The 17,171-nt window shown below is 38.1% G+C and overlaps 1 protein-coding gene and 1 long non-coding RNA gene across 7 annotated transcripts in view; one reads left to right on the forward strand and one right to left on the reverse strand.

Moving 5' to 3' along the window:
- Positions 1–248: 248 nt before the first annotated feature.
- On the reverse strand, positions 249–10,610 carry LOC141140686 (uncharacterized). Of its 2 annotated transcripts, none has more exons than XR_012243982.1 (2): positions 9,368–10,610; positions 249–655 (listed from the first exon to the last, which is right to left on the reverse strand). It is a non-coding gene; the product is annotated as an uncharacterized lncRNA (long non-coding RNA). The 2 variants fall into 2 exon arrangements; XR_012243981.1 differs by having other exon boundaries at positions 9,360–10,610.
- The window catches only part of BCL11A (BCL11 transcription factor A), a 203,617-nt gene continuing 195,000 nt past the window's right edge, over positions 8,555–17,171 (forward strand). Inside the window, exons 1-2 of one of the 5 annotated variants that reach the window (XM_073628108.1) lie at positions 8,555–9,427; positions 14,201–14,530. In XM_073628108.1, the coding sequence (XP_073484209.1) occupies positions 14,302–14,530 (229 nt within the window). In that variant the 5' untranslated portion in view covers positions 8,555–9,427; positions 14,201–14,301. Of the gene's footprint in view, positions 9,428–13,802; positions 14,102–14,200; positions 14,531–17,171 lie in introns of those variants that run through there. The other 4 variants (XM_073628107.1, XM_073628110.1, XM_073628109.1 and 1 more) reach the window with 4 other exon arrangements.

A 17,171-nucleotide genomic window follows, 5' to 3' on the forward strand; every position in this document is an offset into this window, starting at 1 on the left:
ATCTTTGCCCAAGGTAATCGATCCTTTTAATCCTCACTGTGATTCTCCTTTAAGAATGATGATGAAGCCAAAGTAATGTAGAAAGGATATAACAAGCGACAACATGAGCACTGGTTTTCAGACCGCAATTGCGTACACGCCACCCCAGGACCATTGAATAAAGCCCCAACTGTCCGTAATTATGAGACAGATATAAAATCCCCGCAGGCATCCCACTGAAAAACACAATAAAACTGGCTCACGAGAAATTATTTTAACATTCCCTTTATTTACTACAGCCTGAAAAAGAAAGAAAAAAAAAAAAAAGGTGCATAGTATAACCACTGTGATTTATAGAGATTTCTGGAGAAAATGGCATACAGAATACTAGAGATCTCACCAAATGTGTCACTCTGTGCATATCATAATTACAGGAAATACATGAAGATTTATTCAAGGGACTTGTGAATGACATTCATAGCTATTTCTGAAAAAAAAGTTCTGAGATCTTATCAGACGGGAGGAGATTTGAGATAAATTGGGTGATTGTGGGGAAAGATATTTGGCTGTGCACAGCTGACTTCCTGTCCAGTGATCCCATAGAAAGATATAGCAGGCTGCCTTTTCCTAGCTCCAGATGGCCGATAATGTCTGAAAATTCATTACAGTCAGCTACCTAAAAAAAAGATAAAATACTTGAGGATTATGTAAGGCGGTGTTTGTAGTAATGAGGATGTGCAAAGTGCAGTAACCATTAACAACCAAGGCTGACTTCACTTTAACCGATCAGGATAATGAAATATATATAACGACTGGTTCGGCTTCTACACTTTGTCGGTGCTGTCCATCCTAATAAAAAAAAAGTTTGCTTAAAATAATTCCAACCGTTTTTTTTTTTTTTTTTGTAAAAGAAATGTGAATTTTTAAATTTTTTTATTTTACAATTTCATGTTTCCACACAGTTGGGCGATTTTTTATTTTTTTTCATGTGATTGTGCTACTAGAATTGCCCACCCTTAATCACTAGTGGTTAAACATTATTCTATACCAGTGATGGCGAACCTTGGCACCCCCAGATGTTTTGGAACTACATTTCCCATGATGCTCACCTACACTGCAGAGTACATGAGCATCATGGGAAATGTAGTTCCAAAACATCTGGGGTGCCAAGGTTCTCCATCACTGTTCTATACACTTAGGGAACAATATAGCGTAGCATGTAGAAAGGATTACACATTAATGATTCCTTTCAACTCTATGGGTTTGATTTACTAAAGCCTGTTCACTTTGCAAGGGAAATTGTACTTTTGCAAGGGAATTTTCCCCAGTGAATGTGTTAAAAATTTCACACTTTGCAAAAAATTTCCAATCCCATGCAAGGAGGATTAAAAAAAAAACAGAATTTTTGCTTGAGCATGATTGGATGTTGGAAGTCAGCAGAGCTTCACTACATTTTCTAAACTCTGGGGAAATTTCCCTTGAAAAATGAACAGTCTAATGTTCGCACAGTGCTCTTAACTTACGCAATCAAACGCTATTCCATTCGACTCTATAGGGTTGATTTACTAAAGGCAAATAGGCTGTTCATAAAGGAAGTTGCACTTTTGCAAAGGGAATTTTCCCCAGTTCAAACAGAAGCGACAGTGCTGCTACCCATACTACATACAGATGAAAGAGCTTCTGGGTGCCCGATCCACAGCCATTTCACTGAGTGCATATATGAGTTATGACTAAGGCCTCATAGGCTGAAACGTGTCAACTGACCTTATCTGTGGTTATGTACCGTGGTTCTTGAATAAAGGAGAAGATTTTGTTAAGAGCAACTATTGGTGTGTGGATCACCTTTCTATATAATTTTCCCCAGTGAATGTGTTGAAATTTTACACTTTGCAAAGAATATCCAGTCCCATGCAAGAAGAAGAAAAAAACCTGAATTTTTGCTTGCACATAATTGGATGATGGAAGTCAGCAGAGCGTCACCTCATTTTCTAAGTTCTGGAGAAACTTCCCATACAAAATGAACAGTCTTTTAGTCCTTTTATAAATCAACCCCAGGTGGTTACAGGTACGTATTGATTTTTTATCCTCTTATTTCTTATTTTACTTGTGAATAGCAGCCATTTTTTCAATACTTTTTGGATCATATGGCCAAATGTTATGGGAACACTTGAACATCATACCTTAATGAAATGCTTGGACATGCAAGAAAGAAAAAAAATTACAAATAAAATCAGCATTTTTGCTTGCACATGATTGGATAATGGAAGTCAGCAGATCTTCACCTCATTCTCTAAGCTCTGGGGAAAATTCCCTTCCAAAATGAACATTCTTTTTTTGCCTTTAATAAATCATCCCCATAGAGTGGTACATGACCATACTGATTTTTTTTTTATCTTCTTATTTCTCATATTTCGTGTGGCTAGCAGCCATTTTGTTCAATACGTTATGTACATTATATAGCCAAATGTTTGTGAATACTTGACTATCATACCTATATGAGATTCTTGGACGTGCAATAAAAAAAAAACAGTTTTTGCTTGCAGAAGTCAGCATAGCTTCACCTCAGTCTCTAAGCTCTGGGGAAAATTCCCTTTAAACAAAGTGAAACTTCCCTTGCAAAGTGAACAGTCTTATTTGCCTTTAAAATGGTAGTAAACTCGCCAAAAGAAAAAACGATTTAACCAATATTACAATCTAAATATTTATTTAGAAATAAAATGGGCACTAAGAGTAAGCCCAAAAATCATTCCTACTGTAAAAATACTTTATATTTGAAATGCTGCTGTTCTGTAATAGTTGTCGCCATATCAACTGTGGTCTTCCATGTCTGTATTCCAATATAATTTTCCTCTCCGTAATCAAGCGCATGCGCACTAATAGCCGTATCCAAGCCTTGAGCAAATCAGAGACTATCCTGTTGCTGGCTTAATTGGAAGCATCGCGGGATGTCGGGGCTGATGTGGACAATAGGAAATGACGCAGCCCTGGCATAGACACTGCACTTTTCTGGCAGGGTCTCTGCTTAGTGAAAAATTTTGGACATATGGCGCATGCGCGGGCTACGTCATTAGCCACAAATATACCTATAACTCACAAGGCAAGCAGGTAAGGAGACATTCTTCTAAAGCAAATAATTATAAAACCTGCAATTGTCCACAGGAAGAAAAGTCGTCATATTGGAAATACAACTGCTTTAATAAATCAACCCCACATGACCAAACCGATTTTTTTATCTTCTTATTTCTCATTTTAGGTGTGGCTAGCAGACATTTTTTTCAATACATTATGTACATTATATGGCAAAATGTTTGTGAACACTTGAGCAGCACACCTAAATGAGAGTCTTGGACATGCAAGGGAAATAAATACAAAATCTGCATTTTTACTTGCACATGATTGGATAATGGAAGCCGGCAGAGCTTCACCTCATTCTCTAAGCTTTGGGGACAATTCTCTTGCAAAGTGAACAGTCTATTTGCCTTTAGTAATGCAACCCCAGCGACACCAAGTGTCACCTCATTCACTAAGCTTTGTAAAAAAAAATCCCTTGCAAAGTGAAGTCTATTTGCCTTTAGTAAATCAACACTGGATGAGCTTCACTTCATTCACTATGCTTTGGGGAAAATTCCCTTGAAAAGTGAACAGTCTATTTGCCTTTAGTAATGCAACCCTGGCAGAGCTTCACCTCATTGACTAAGCTTTGAATAAAATTCCCTTCCAAAGTGAACAGTCTATTTGCCTTTAGTAAATCCACCCTGGCAACACTGGCAGAGCTTCATCTCACGCAGTAAGCTTTGGGGAAAATGCCCTTGCAAAGTGAACAGTCTATTTGCCTTTAGTAAGACAACACCGGCAGAGCTTCACCTCATTCACAAAGCTTTGGGGAACATTCCATTGCAAAGTGAACAGTCTATTTGCCTTTAGTAAATCAACCCCGACAACACCGGCAAAGCTTCACCACATTCACTAAGCTTTTGGAGAAGTTCCCTTGCAAAGTGAACATTCTATTTGCCTTGAGTAATCAACCCTGGCAACACCGGCAGAGATCATCTCACGCGCTAAGCTTTGGGGAAAATGCCCTTGCAAAGTGAACAGTCTATTTGCCTTTAGTAAATCAACACCGGCAGAGCTTCACTTCATTCACAAAGCTTTTGGGAAAATTCCCTTGCAAAGTGAACAGTCTATTTGCTTTTAGTAAATCAACCCCGACAACACCGGCAAAGCTTTACCACATTCACTAAGCTTTGGGAGAAATTGCCTTGCAAAGTGAACAGTCTATTTGCCTTTAGTAGATCACTAGCGATCAATTTGGGGCAATTGTTAGTAGCACGTTGGCATTAACAAAAATCACTCATGGGTGCCCAGCCTTGGCTTGATGGGTCTTTAGATTCTAGAAATTCTTACTAATATCCAGATACATTTTCACATGTGTCAAAAATTAAAAACGATGACAGTGCAGGCTGTGTTTTACCGATCTTAAGGTATAAGTAAAGTGTAGAAGAGAAAGTATCTATGGGCATATACAGGGCGGTGTACACAGAGCTTTATGTGCTCTCGAACTGTGGTTGGGAAGTCACCTCTTTGGTCTAACGGCTGCATAATAATAAATAAATCCACTGTAACTAAGTGCTTTTGAATTTATTGTGAATTTTGTTTAAGAAAATCAATATAACAATGCAATTTATTGATTGAAAATAACCACTGAAGGATTTTTTTCCATAACCTCCCCTCTCATTTTTAAACTTATATAATTAATTGTTTTTCATTACAGAAGCTACTCTGTGTGGTCTGAGCATTAGAACAATGCATACATTTCCTCTCTGTGTCATCTATCAATATACCTGTGCGCGGAGCAATATTAGATGCTGGGTGCATATTTTACTTCGGTAAGTGATTTCTTTTTTTTTTTTTTTCTGTATTTTCTACAGATGTGTTCTGGGCAATCTAGACGCTAACGGTTACACAATTCTCTATAGGAAATAGCAATTTGAATAACACTTCTAAATGGATTTTCTTTTTTTTCGAACATTGCAAATTTTCAGGATATTGTGCTGATGTTTGCAGTGTGGCTAATACAAAGTAAAAAAAAAAAAAAATGAATTGGAAATGTGGCAAATGAAACCGATGTATATAAATAGGGGTTGAAGTCTGACATCCCTGAAACATTATTGGGCTAAAAATATAATTTCTACAACTATGATTTGAGCATTTTTTATGTTTAATCCTAAATAGATTCTTTGTACTAGTATAAGACGTGTTTAGGTATATTGTGCTGCATATTTACCCAGAGGCCTTTTCACTGGTCATTTATTGATAGGCATAGGTCTTTCTCTGTAGAACATATGATTTTTTTTTTGTATAATTTATTATCTGACAGCAAGTTTTGAAGCTCTTACAGTGCGAGGGTTGGGAAATATTACTGATGAACCAGTATATTTACTTTCATTGCCAAGAAAAAGGGAAAATATTCAGCTCTTTAGGTTGTCAACTCCTAGAAGCTAGGCGTTGTCTACTTTTGCCTAGGTTCCTCTTCATAATACCTGTAAACCCTTTAGAGATTGTACAGCCCAGTGTAAATTGCTGGCACTCCATAAAATCTGTACAAGAATAATAATCAAATTAATTAATGGTTTCTAATAATATCAAAAATTCCATCACATCGAGTGCAAAAATTTCCAGCCCCGAAGTGAAGAATTCAAATGAGCCCATTGAATGCCTTTAGATGCTAGCAAGTACTTCAGTGGGATATCTAGATAAATATATGTTTTCCTCATAAGGTACGCTAAGAAACATATGCAGAATGTATGACATGAAGCCATACCTCCAAACTCCTCCCACTCTTTGAATGTAAACACCCCCCCCCCCTTTATACATGCACTAATGCAAATGACAATAAATAATGCAGAGTCAGAAATGATGCATCAGCGTTATGCTGATTTAAAGAACTTAACATGTTATCTTTTCCCACCATATACGTTAATTTATAATACACTCCTTGGAATAAACATTGCACCCAGCACAGTTTGGAAAGCAGATTTCAGAAGTCCTGCTTGTTGCCTGCCCACTGCATTTCCGCATCTTGCTAAAAATGTATGCCAACAAAAGGAAGTGGTAGATATCGATTGGAAAGTCTTTTTTTTTTAGCCAAGCTTAAAGTTCTGGAGGACACTGTTGATGCAATGAATGGACCCAATGAAGAACCTTCTCAATCCTACCTACGCGTTCCACTAATTTGCCTCTCGATTTTAAGATTGGAAGAATTTTTGTAACCTTGTTGAGACTCTTTTTTTTTTTTTCCCTCTGTAGATTATACTGGGAAGTTCACTGTTTGTGAATAAACTTCAGATCCAAGGGGGTGCTACTGCTGGAACTACATTGCCTCTAATATACAGGGCTCTCTGCCAGCAGCAACTTGTGTGTAGGATTCAGGCAGAGTCTTATTTCCAACAGCTTTTCTGCACATTCCTTAATAAGCTTCTTCAAAGCCGTCTGTGCCCCCAAGACAAAGTCCTGTCAGTAGAAACACAGCTACAGTTTACTTTACATTATTTTTCTTTATCTTAGAGTACCTCTACAATTCACTAACATGGGATGGCTCTGACATAAGACTAAGACACTCATTTCCACCACTAGTATCCTTTTTATTATCGATCACTAGAAAGTTGAAAATAGACATAAATTTGAACCAATTTGCATTGTCCTTTTAACTTATTTTCTTAAAGGGACCATTTAGATTTTTATAGTCCTACAGGGACACTATGCACCCCATTCTAAAAATAATGAATATGAGCAAGCCTTTTCTGTGTCACCTTTGCCTGCAACTTTTTCACATTTTTGGAATACCACTAAGTATAGAAGTTTTATAAGCTGAATCTCTCGGTATAGAATTTACTCAGCTAGCAGATAATACTTTGCTGGACAAAATAGTGATTTAAAGAATGGCAATAGCAGTTCTGAAAACAGCACTTGACATCTTATTTTATTGGCTTGTTCTAGATACAGTTTTTTTCTGCTTTAAGTTGCACTGGCCAAGGCAAGTCTTTGGACGTCTTTTCATTCCTTCTGAGCACTTGTGTTTCTCTGACCACTGGCTGGCTTTACCAGTCACCTTAAACCAGTTGAACTCTGCCCTTGTTTCTTGTGGCCTTCCAGCTATAGAATCTTATGTCCTCCCTGCTTCATTGTCTGCACATACCTATCTCTCCTTCCTGAACAACCCCTCCTCCTCGTACTTAACTCCTTCTACTCCGACAAAACATTTTTACTCCTATAATGTGCCTAATGGCATGCATTCATCTTCAATATATCTATCTATCTATTATTCTATCCTAAACACCCCCTCCTACTACTTAACTCTTTCTGCTCCGACACAACATTTTCAATCCTAAATGGCATGCATTCATCTTCAATATATCTACTATCTATCTATCTATCTATCTATCTATCTATCTATCTATCTATCTATCTATCTATCTATCTATCCTGAGCATCCCCTCCTCCTCCTACTTAATTACTTATACTTTGCCACAACCTTTTCAGGTTTAAAATGTCATCTATCTATCTATCTTTCTATCTATCTATCTATCTATCTATCTATCTATCTATCTATCTATCTATCTATCTATCTATCCTGCCACATAATTTGGGTATTCTAAAATGTTTCTTATGACATGCATTCATATTTTACCTATCACTTTACCTATCTATCCTAGACTGATCAATCTATCTATCCACTTACTTTTGTCTAGTTTATATCTATATCTATATATATATAGATATATATATATATATATATATATATATCTATATATATATATATATATCTATATATATATATATATATAGATAATACACACACACACACACATAAATATATATATATATATATATATATATATATATATATATATATATATGAATGTTATACAGGAAATACATAGATATGTATATAGTATATTACATGTTTTTATATGTATGAGTGTCAAGGTTTATAACTATATTAATATATCTCTATATCTATATAGATAGATATATCTATCTATATAGATATATATATAAAAAACATGTTTTATATGTATGCATTTATAACTATATCAATATCTCTCTCTCTCTATATAGATAGATATATATATAGCTATCTATATATTACATGTTTTATATGTATGAGTGTAAGGGTTTATAAATATTAAATAGTAAACATTTGATGGAATAATCACGCAATCAACATTCTGTAACGCAGATATAAGTAGATTGCATTGCTTATTCTAATTTGCATCATAGGTAACATAAGGCACAAAACATAATTGTGACAGATAGTAAAATTTAAAGTGTTGTTTTATCCCCCTCCTTTCCCAGAGTAAGTTTTTATTTATTTATTTATTTTTTTTAATTCAACTTCCTAACCCCTCCCTCTTGTTTAACTTCTATTTATCTGTCATTTTTCCCATCTGGAAAACTTTTTAGTTTTTTGCTCCTGTAGGTAGCGCATAGTTGTGCCCCCCCCCCCCCTTTTCCTGTTCATCATGGACCTGAGCAGCCTTTCCTAGTCCAGCATCATCTTGTGTGTCACCTTTCTTCTCTGCTGATTCCGCAGCCTGTGAGTGTTTGTTTGGATCTCCCAGGGTTGGACGTATAGAGTGTGTTTATGTGATAGAGGCTGTGATCTCTTTCCTCTGTGCTATCTCCACAGCAGGATCAGATTCCAGCTCAACATTGTGCTTCTTTATTTTTTTTTTTTCTTTCAATAAGCAGCAGCTTGTGTCTAGCCCCATCTCCTCTCTCTCTCTCTCTCTCTCTCTCTCCTCACCCTCCCCCTTGTACTGTGAGTGCCCTCATTCCCACCCCCTCTCCTTCCGATCACTGTCCATTGGCTTGCCCGGGTCTGGTTTTCCTGTCCAGCCCCTTATGAGTGTCCATTGGTGTTGCCGTCCCTCCTCCTCTTCTCTCCCCCTGGCCCTGCCCATGTTTTGTATGTCTCTGTCCATCCAGCTCCTGACGTTCAAGTTTGCAGGGACGTCACGTCCGCACTTGAACTTGCAGCTCAGGGGGGCTTTTGCCATTTTTTTCATTTCTCTCCTTCTCTATCTCTCTCTCTCTCTTCTTTTTTTTTTTTTCACCCCCCTCCAAAAAGGAAAAAAAAAAAAAAAAAAAAAAAAGGCATGACGGCTGTCCCACAATTCATCTTCCCCGCACCATCTTTGTATTATTTCTAATTTATTTTGGATGTCAAAGGCATTTGATGAAGGTATTTTCTCTGGAGTCTCCTTCTCTCTAACCCTGCTCTCCCGATGTGAACCGAGCTCTCACAAGCCACCCACCAACCAACATGTCTCGCCGCAAGCAAGGCAAGCCCCAGCACTTAAGCAAACGGGAATACTCACGTAAGTACCTTGCTTAATCCGTGCTTTACCTGCAGGCGGACGTAGCTTCACAGATGTTTTGTACAAAGGTGAGAAAGGGAGGAAAAAAAAAAAAAGTAATTTCATCTTGACTTAATAGCTTTCACTTTCTTCTAGTTTGTAGAGATCAGCTACTTTTTATTCTTTTTTTTTTTTTTAAAGAAATTGTGGGAATAAAATGCCTTGAGGAATCCACACTGGACATTTGACAGGGATCGTGCAGCCATGAACTCAAGCTTGCATGCCGGATGAACCTAAATGCACCAAAGGAGGCACAGCGCTGTCCTTTGAAAGGCAAACTCTTCTTTATCATTGAAGTTTGAACGCTGCAACCTTTAGGTGCAAGGTTTAGCAAAGGGATCAGGGCTTTGTGGTTTTTGCATAAGGGAAGGCGAGCTGAGGGTCTGAGTCTGCTCCCTGCGTTGCTTCTGTCCTGCTGTAGCGAGCTTGCTCCATGGAGCCCTGTGAGAGCAAGGCACACAGTATGTGTGTGTGTGTGCTGCACGGGGAGATCTGATGTTTCCAGGCAAGCAGCCCTTTTCAAAGAAATCTCTCCCCAAACTCTTCTTTCAAAACTTCTCCTCGTTTGCAGCTGGCAGAGGAAATCCCTTCCGCTCCCTCTCTCTCGCTCTCTCTCTCTTTTACTATTTTTTGGAAGATTTTCAAAAAAGTGGAAGTGGATTTTGATTGGGAAAAATCCTCGTGTCTGAATGTTTACAAGCACCGCGTGTGCAGAGCTTCTTGCCAACAACTGAGACAGGAAAAGCAAAATAATCTCCAGAAAAAAAAAAAAAAGTCAGCAGAGAGGGAGAGAGAGAGAGAGGAAAAAAAAAATGATCAGAAGAGGCAGATCTTCTGTCGAAGGAATCAAATTGACTGTCGAGTTGTAATCTACAAAACGTTAAAAAAAATAAATAAATAAAGTGTGGAGGGTATTCTGTAGGAAATTATTAATGTTATTTTTTCTGAAAGGAGCCGTAGTCGTTTTCCCTCATCTCGGAAACAATGAGTGAATTGTCAGCAGCTTGTAAACTTGCAATGTAAAATTACCATGCGTATGATCTCTGTCAGCCCTGCTTAAACCATCTACATGTATGTATTCTTAATGGCGTCCGCATTTTTCTAAACAACCCTGGAATGTCTAGAGGCGAGCACTGGGGATTTTTGAATTTCTTTTCCTTTTTTTTTTTTTTTCATTCCAGGTGTTTTGATGTCCACCTGACAGGTCTCACCCCCCCCCCCCCCCCCCGAGCTCATGCAGCTCATTCCAATTTCCAGATATTGATCAGTATGATAGGAAATTGTGTTTTTCATCATTAATAAATAGTGGCTCATTTTCTCAGTAGATTTACCTTGGGTTGATGACCTTCTAACGTACCAACAGAAAGAGCAGCAAAGTTACAATGTAACAAATAACCACATATGACCCTATAGCATTATTTTCCCTATGGGACTTTCGAGGAGGTTCGTTCAACGATTCATTCTCACATCAAGCTAAAGCTTAAGTTTTTAAGCTTAGATCTCAGATTAGACGTAGGGTTAGAATTTCTCCATTGTCTGTTATTTTTTGCTCTTGTTGACTGCTTTAATGTTTATTTCTGGTATTGCTCACCCCCCTCCCCATTGCCAAGGGAGCTCCGGGGGACTTGATCGACAACATGAGGTTTCACTTAAGACATGCTTTGTGATACCAGACCTGACCGCTAGGGAGCAGAGAGAGATCAGGAAACATGTACAAACTTGAACCTGACCAGTTCAACACATATTCCTACATTTTCATAATTTGTTTTTCTTCATGGTGGGGGGGGAATGGGAAGCACATTTTTCCTCCTTCTCATTTCTTTGTCCATATCCACAATTTATGTTGCTTTATGTAAATGAGGCAATACGGACCATGAATTAAACTACCTTGGAAAAAAAATTGAGCCCATTGCTCCTTCACACTTTGGCTGCCGGTCATGCGTTTTAACCATATATACATATGTTAACGTCTGAGACATGCTCTTGATCCTCTTAAAGGAAATATTTGAGGTTTTGAAAAATAAGAATGCGCAAAGTGGAAACATTTGGCTTCTAGAAACTAGATGACGTGTTTACGCAATATATTACATTTAAAAATTAATTTTGTGTTTAAGAGGAAAACAAAAAAAAACATTGCTCCAGCTAACATTTTATATCCTGTTTTATTTCTAAAGAAGTAGTCTGTTTATTTTTTGAGTTGAGTTTTGACATTCCGAGTTCTAGACCTTTGTTTTTTCTTTAAGTTTACATTGTTCTGTTCTCTATTAACTCAGATGAAGGGAAGCAAGAAGTCTTGTGTAAGAGAGGGGGGAGGGGAGGGAAACAGGTTTTTCCTAAAACAGAGAGGTTCCTTGTTGACTGTCTGACATGTTTGCCTTTCATCCACGTGTTTGGACAGAGAGAGGAAGAGGGAGGGATAGAGCCCTCTGTTCAAGCTCCCATTGTGCCATTATTATTTGCAAAGTTCACATCAAAAACGATGGCTGTCCGGCCCGAGATCTTTATTATTTATAGCAAATCCCAGACTAGTCCGGGCACAGGATAACATTATTATTGTGTTAAGCTGTTCCCTGCTTTGCACTTCCAACCGTCAATGAGAAAGTGCAAGTATTTTCTTCCAGGGAGAATAGGAACGACACGCCAGAATACGATTAATTACAAAAGTTCAGAAACTCGAACTCACCCTAATGACTCGCCAGGTTTACATTTTACTACCAAAGTCCAGCGTCCGTGTGAAATTGAACACAGGTTTCATGTCCATACACCTTTTTTTACACGTGTGCAATGTGGCTGAGCTGTCACCCATAGACTCCACTGAATCTCATTTTAATAATAATGGCAACACTTGATAATGAAATCATTTTCCTGCATTATTTCTATACATCAGTTGCCAAATATATGTGTTGAACGCCATGTAGATTGTACTTATTTATCAGGATGTATTCCCAGCTAATTAGATATAATTTACGTCGAGTGCGCCGGAAATGTTAAGGTTATGGATTTTATATCTGTACATCTGATCATCTTGTTATTTTCAAGAACTTTGCCTCCTATAAAATTAATTAGGTGAAATGTGGAGGAGTAATCAGCTACCTCTGAATAACCACTTCATTTCCTGGTTTTGATTGTAAATCAAGCTGGTGACAGCACTCAGTAGACTTTTGCCTATTTTATGCTCCTGTCTTTTTAACTATTCCTGAGCCTCATTAACATGACTACATCTTCAATGATTTGACAGTCCAGAATGCCACTGAATTTCAGTTTATTTTTATACCTGATATTGATTTCATTTTAATCCATTACAAGATTTAGCAGATTCAGTGTTTGAAATGACATGTGACCCATTCATTAACTTAACTCTATAGTCTACCTAATTGTGAAATGAATTCATCTCTGCTTGTCAGTACAATTCATGAGCTTTATTGCTGATATGCATCCCTTCATTGCGGCATGGAATTAAGTGATCATGCTTGAATAAGACATCAAGAAAGAGATCTATATGATTGTGGTCAAATGGAACCCCTATACAGTTAGGGGTGATGTAAAGGTCTGCAGTCCTAAAGGCAAAAACTTCTGGGATGGAAGGACTTTGTCCTAGTTGAGGCTCACGTCTAGTGAGGTATCACTCTTGTGTCTTTCATGTTGCTCAACTGGGAGCTACTCCAGATCTCCCCCTTTAATATTCACTCTGCGTGGGGCTGAAATAAATTTAACCTGAGTTCAGTAGATTTTTGCACTTTACCGAGATCTGTTCCAATAGTCTGCCACCAAATTAAAATCTATTTTTTGATTCTCTGTGGCTTTAAGTTCATTAAAATGTGAAATTGGCAGTCTTCTTAAGAAGGTCAGAGTGATTAACTGTTTGATAGTTATGTTGGGCACCCTGATATTTTCAAAATGGGTTTTCTTTGTGCTTTAATTGACATTGTGGTGTCACCGTTGTCTTCATGTGACAAATTGCAGGGCACCTTTTTCTTTCATTTTTTAAAAATTTTTTTTGGCTTGTTAGGATTTTCATTTATTTGCAAAGGGAAATATTGTCACTAAGCTGCTTTCTAAGAACGACAGGGCACTGACACCGTCAATAGGGTTTCTTTGGAGGCATTATTTTAGCCATCTTATAAAACGACTTGGAAGTCCATGCAGACAATCTGTCAAGTTTGACAGCAGTAGAATAGGTATTTCAAGTTTAAGGAATAGAGTCCTATCAGCTGTTATGAAATGTGGCATTCACTTGACCACACTGACTTCTACATGATGGTGAAACATGAGTGTAAACACGTTTGGAATATATTTTAGAAGCTTCTCTGGCCACGTTGAAAATAAATTGATAACTGCTGCACTTGTATCGATCACTCAGAAGTATTCGGAGGATGCATCTTCAGCTGATTTTTGCTGAAGCCAGTATTTCCCCCCCGCTTTATTCTGATTCATATACAGAACATGTCAGCTCCTTTTTTTCCTCATTCCGATGACAGCTGCAAACAGCATTTTAGGCTAGGGCAATGTAAAGACCAATGGTTAAATCGTTTTTCAAGCAAAATTTACATAGGTATTTGTTCAACATACATTCACAAGCTTTAACAATATCATCTCATCATGCTCATAACAACGGGTGCAAGTTCTGGTGAAACCCTGACATTTTTCCAGGTTACGTTGGTTCCACCAGTCTGTTAAAGGCATTGATATCTGTAGAGTTTGTAGTAAGTAGTTGTAAGTAGCATGGGTTGCATTCTATTTTCCCCCTATTTTCTCTTTCTCAAGAGAGCTGATATTTTTTTCTTTTGTGTTCCATCCTGCAGCCGAACCTGTCGAAGCCATTTTAACAGACGACGAACCAGACAACAGCACATTGGGAACTGGAGAAGGGGATCATGACCTTCTTACCTGTGGTCAGTGTCAGATGAACTTCCCATTGGGGGACATTCTTATTTTTATTGAGCACAAACGGAAACAATGCAATGGCAGCCTTTGCTTAGAGAAGGCTGTGGATAAGCCGCCCTCGCCTTCGCCAAGTGAACTGAAGAAAGCGTCCAATCCTGTGGAGGTTGGCATCCAGGTCACTCCGGAGGATGACGACTGTTTGTCAACGTCATCTCGAGGAATTTGTCCAAAACAGGAAAATGCAGCAGGTAAATCCGATGAGTGGAACGTTACTGTATGTTTCTCTTGGTACCTTGAAAAACATGACCTTTGCTATGAAAAAGTTTCATTTGACGTGTGATGTCCTTGTACTAGGTGCACACAAGGTCATCTATGACAATGTCTTTCTAAGTTGATAAAAGTATTATTATGACTTCTCATTCACAGGCTCCACAAACAGTTTCACTGTTCTAAGAGTCATACGTAAGGTGTTTAAGCAGCAGCCATAGCATAGGAAATAACCCATAGCAACCAATCAGATTTCATGTTCGCAGCAGTCAGCAACAATGCAAGATGATTGGTTATTATGGCCTACTGCACTTTACACATTGCTATTTGCCTAATTTACTAAGCTTGCATCTATTTCTAATTTGTAGAACATCCCTATCTAAAGGCATTTAAATGTAAAGTATTCTAAAAATTTATTTCACAAAGCTTCAGAATTCTTTAAACCCAGCAGAAAAACAGAGTACATCTAAAGTAGGTGCTGCAAGGGTTAAAACATGTTTCAGCTAGCCTTGGATCCATAGTGGCTGTCAGCATGCAGACTGTAATTAAACACAGCCCCATGGCATAGTGACACCCTGACCTTGACTTTAAGATGCCATTTTCGACTGGCCAGACCAGAGTAAAGAGGGCAGTTGCTGAAGCGCACAGACATGCTTATTCGAAAAGTTTAAGGGCATGTTGGAAATTTCAAAAGGTTGGTTTGACAGGAAAGGCCGCTCTCTGCAGCCTGTCTCTTCAGCCAAATGATAAATGCCTCTCTGTGCTTTCCCATACCTCTGATGTGGCTTTGACAGATGTATCTTTATTTTCTTTGCGGCTTACACAACCACATTTCTTCAGTATGAGCCAAGCACTGATTTTTTTTTATTTGTTGTATTAAAAAATAGATATTGAAAACCTATAGCATTAAAATACATTAACAAGGAATCCATTAGTTTAGTTGTCGTCCTTTATGAACTTACAACAAGACTCTAAAACCTGATGAAGTTTTCAGCGTTGCGGAAATGATATTATAAAACTGCTGTAGTCCTGGAATTGCCGTTTCAACTCCAGACAAACCTCATTCCCAAGAATAGATCACAAGTGTATTACTCTTTATGAGATCCCCTCTCTTTTGTATCTGTTGTTTTAACCTTTTAGACACAGACAATGAAATGTGAATTGACTCTGCAGCCCAGCACAGTGTGAGAAAGAGCACTGGGTAGTGTATTTAGTATCAGGTCACTGTGTGAGAAAATCAAACAGTTACATCTTAATGTAGCTCTCTCCCCAATGCAAGATGGATGGTGTTGTGAACTACAGGAGTGTCTGGCACATACTACCAGCTCCTGTTCCGCAGGGGAGACAAGCATAGTCTTTCTGGGTGGCAGAATTTTGTGGAAATGAATCATCCTTTGGGGTTCTTGTCCATGCATAATGAGAAGAACCAAGCGTTTTCAAATGTTTTTGAGTTTTGTGGATCTTCTGGACCGATCAAAAGTATTATACTTACCGTATGTTATTCTAGCTAGAACTTTTTATCACTGGTTGCTCCGTATTGTTTTAAAAACCTCATATGATGGGGTGATGGTAAACTCAGCATTGCAGTTTAGGTTTTGTTCTTTACCCTCAATGTCAGAGTAGGTGTATGATGGGTCTGTAGACTAGAATATCTGGCAAACTTATGAAATCATCCTAGATTCATTATCAGTGCCAGATTTCAGGTATGAAGCTAGCCTTGAGCCAGCAGATCCAACTGGCTGACCAGATTATTTAAACAACAGGATCTTTTTGAGCTTTGGCCATATACAATTGCAGCTAAATCCTGTAGATCGTTTTGCTTTAGTTGAGAATCTTTAAGGAACACAAGAGGCTTTAGATACTGATTTTTAATGCCTCCCTACACTAATGGATGTGCTACCAAACTGTCAATCCTAAAGAGTCAATGTCTGATTGTAACTGATCGGATATTTGGTTGTGATTCCCGTACCCATACAGTGCTTATTGGCAGATTTGGTCTTACATATATTAGGCTGGCCATACATTATACAACTTTCCTTTAGATTTACCAAAACCATATAATATGAGGTCAAACCTAAACACTTATAATTTGTATGCAATAAGGCAGGCCCTTGCACTACATAGTTGAAGGTAAATATAAAGGAAATTGAACAAAAATATTGTATAATATATAGCCAGCTTTAGTCTCCCAACATGTTTGTACATTGTACCTTAGCAAGAAAATGTACGACTGTATAGCCTTATGCTATCTACAAAAATGACATTAAAACAGTTCTGTATTTGCAAGTCATTCAGTATAAACAACTTCAGGTCATTTGGGATGAAACAGATCTCTAGTTGTATATGACAAAAGAGTGCAGGTAGTGCTTGTAATGTGCACAGATCTATTTCACACTATGTGCGAAAGAATGGAAGCACTGGTTTGCTGCTTTTGGTGTGTGTGGGGTTAAGCTTCTTTCCTCTCCTGAAGGCCAAGTTTCCAGTGACCATTTCCAATTGCTGTCTTTCATTGAAGGGACCTGCAGCAAAAGAGCAGCTCATGATTAATGAAGCCAGAGCTTGGTGGAAGGGATCTGTAGCCTTTAGAGATCCAAAGTCATTCTAAATAACCAAATATGGAGT

Source organism: Aquarana catesbeiana, linkage group LG04 (assembly GCF_042186555.1).
Source record: "Aquarana catesbeiana isolate 2022-GZ linkage group LG04, ASM4218655v1, whole genome shotgun sequence".
Classification (NCBI taxonomy): domain Eukaryota; kingdom Metazoa; phylum Chordata; class Amphibia; order Anura; family Ranidae; genus Aquarana; species Aquarana catesbeiana.